This window comes from Octopus bimaculoides, chromosome 14 (genome assembly GCF_001194135.2).
Source record: "Octopus bimaculoides isolate UCB-OBI-ISO-001 chromosome 14, ASM119413v2, whole genome shotgun sequence".
Classification (NCBI taxonomy): domain Eukaryota; kingdom Metazoa; phylum Mollusca; class Cephalopoda; order Octopoda; family Octopodidae; genus Octopus; species Octopus bimaculoides.
In genome coordinates, this window is record NC_068994.1 from 29299322 (window position 1) to 29301088 (window position 1767).

The following is a 1767-nucleotide window of genomic DNA, read 5'->3' on the forward strand; positions in this document are numbered from 1 at the left end:
AATAATAATAATAATAATAATAATAATAGACCAGATATAGTTGTCAAAGATCATGAAGAAAAAAATGCTTTCTAATTGTTGTATCAATACCAGCAGATGACAACGTTTCCCTAAAAGAAATGGAAAAACTTTCAAAATACAAAGACCTGGAATTAGAGGTAACTCGGATGTGGAATCTAAAAACAGAAACAATTCCTATCATATAAAAATAAAACTACTGAACAATACTACTACTACTACTACTACTACTACTACTACTACTACTACTACTACTACTACTACTACTACTACTACTACTAATAATAATAATAATAACATCGAAAAATACCTCAGGAATGAGAACCCAGGTTCGAAATTTCCCCAAGACACCTGATGAAGGCTGGAGGGTGTATCAGCCAAAACGTTGTAACAACAAACAAGATGAGGACAAATATCTGTCAAATGTAAATAATGTAAATAACTCACTATTAATATTATTTATTTTTTCTTTTATAGGGGACATAATCTATGAAACAGTTATAAATAAAAATATAACTGGATTAAAACACATAAAGAAACAAAAACTGTTAATATCATGTGTGTATGCATGTAGAAAGAGTGAAAACTGTGACTGCTTATATTACCAACAGTTTAATTATTCATGCAGTTTATTGAATTTAAATGATTGTAATAACATTTTGAATTCTACATTACCGGAGATAAATGATACCTCTACCGTACTGATGGTTCGTCAATATTTGAATGGTAAGTGAATAACTTATTATATAGGGTTTCTCGACCTGATAGAAATTGCAGTCAAACCACTATCGAGATAACATGGAAGACACTATAGAATGTAGTTCTAGACTAGATGAGTATATGGTCATAATTGGAACGCCTTTGACCCTAGATTAGCTGCGGTCTTTATTTTAGGTGGCACGGTTTAATTTGTAGATAGTGGTACTATATTGGGGCACTCCATCAAAGGATCCTGAAACCATTTGATATCCGACATTCATATTCTACTTTATCACCCCTGCAATGTTCGAAGTAGTTTCTCTGTGGCTGCAATCGATTTTCCGATGGATATTGAAGAATATTTACAATTTAGAAGTTTTGTAAAACATTTGATAAATCAGCAGTCATATATTTCTTAATTGAATATCTCTGCCAACACAATCTATACTATAATGGAGAAAGCTGCTTATTAATTAGGTATGTAACAATTACTAAAAGTACTAAAAGAAAGCAATTAGTAAAGGGTTGACAGTCTGGAAATATTTTTATAAATTCATGTTCGAAGAAATTTCCTATAATTTCGATTTATCAAGTGTATTGAATTTTTTAACTCCAATTTCTCGCAAATTTAAATCTTAGTTGCATTCACTGTGTCCAATTCTTTACAAATTTAAATATTCCTTGCATTCACTGCGGAATATTCCATTTTCATCTGCAAAGTTATCTCACTTTCTCTTTTAAGTTTCAATATACTATTTGGAAAACCAACAGTTTATTCTATTAATGTATACGTAATGTAAAAACATTATTTATAGAATAAAAATTTTAAAATACCTGTATAATTTTTGAACGCGGGATAGCTGTGAGAAAGTTGGGTAATTACTATTAGAAGACGAGGAGAAAAAGGTCACCGACAAGTACTCGAAACTTGCACCTTCTTCACAGTTTCCAAACACTGTACCACTAACATTATTTACATTATTTACATTTGACGGATATTTGTCCTCATCTTGTTTGTTGTTAACACAACGTTTCGGCTGATATACCCTC

General features: G+C 30.8%; 1 protein-coding gene across 1 annotated transcript in view; it reads left to right on the plus strand.

The window, feature by feature from the left end:
- The first annotated feature begins 503 nt into the window (after positions 1-503).
- Positions 504-1767, plus strand: part of LOC106880439 (uncharacterized) — a 20764-nt gene continuing 19500 nt past the window's right edge. Inside the window, exon 1 of the mRNA XM_014930361.2 lies at positions 504-744. Within this exon, the coding sequence (XP_014785847.1) occupies positions 723-744 (22 nt within the window). The 5' untranslated portion in view covers positions 504-722. The remainder of the gene's footprint in view (positions 745-1767) is intronic.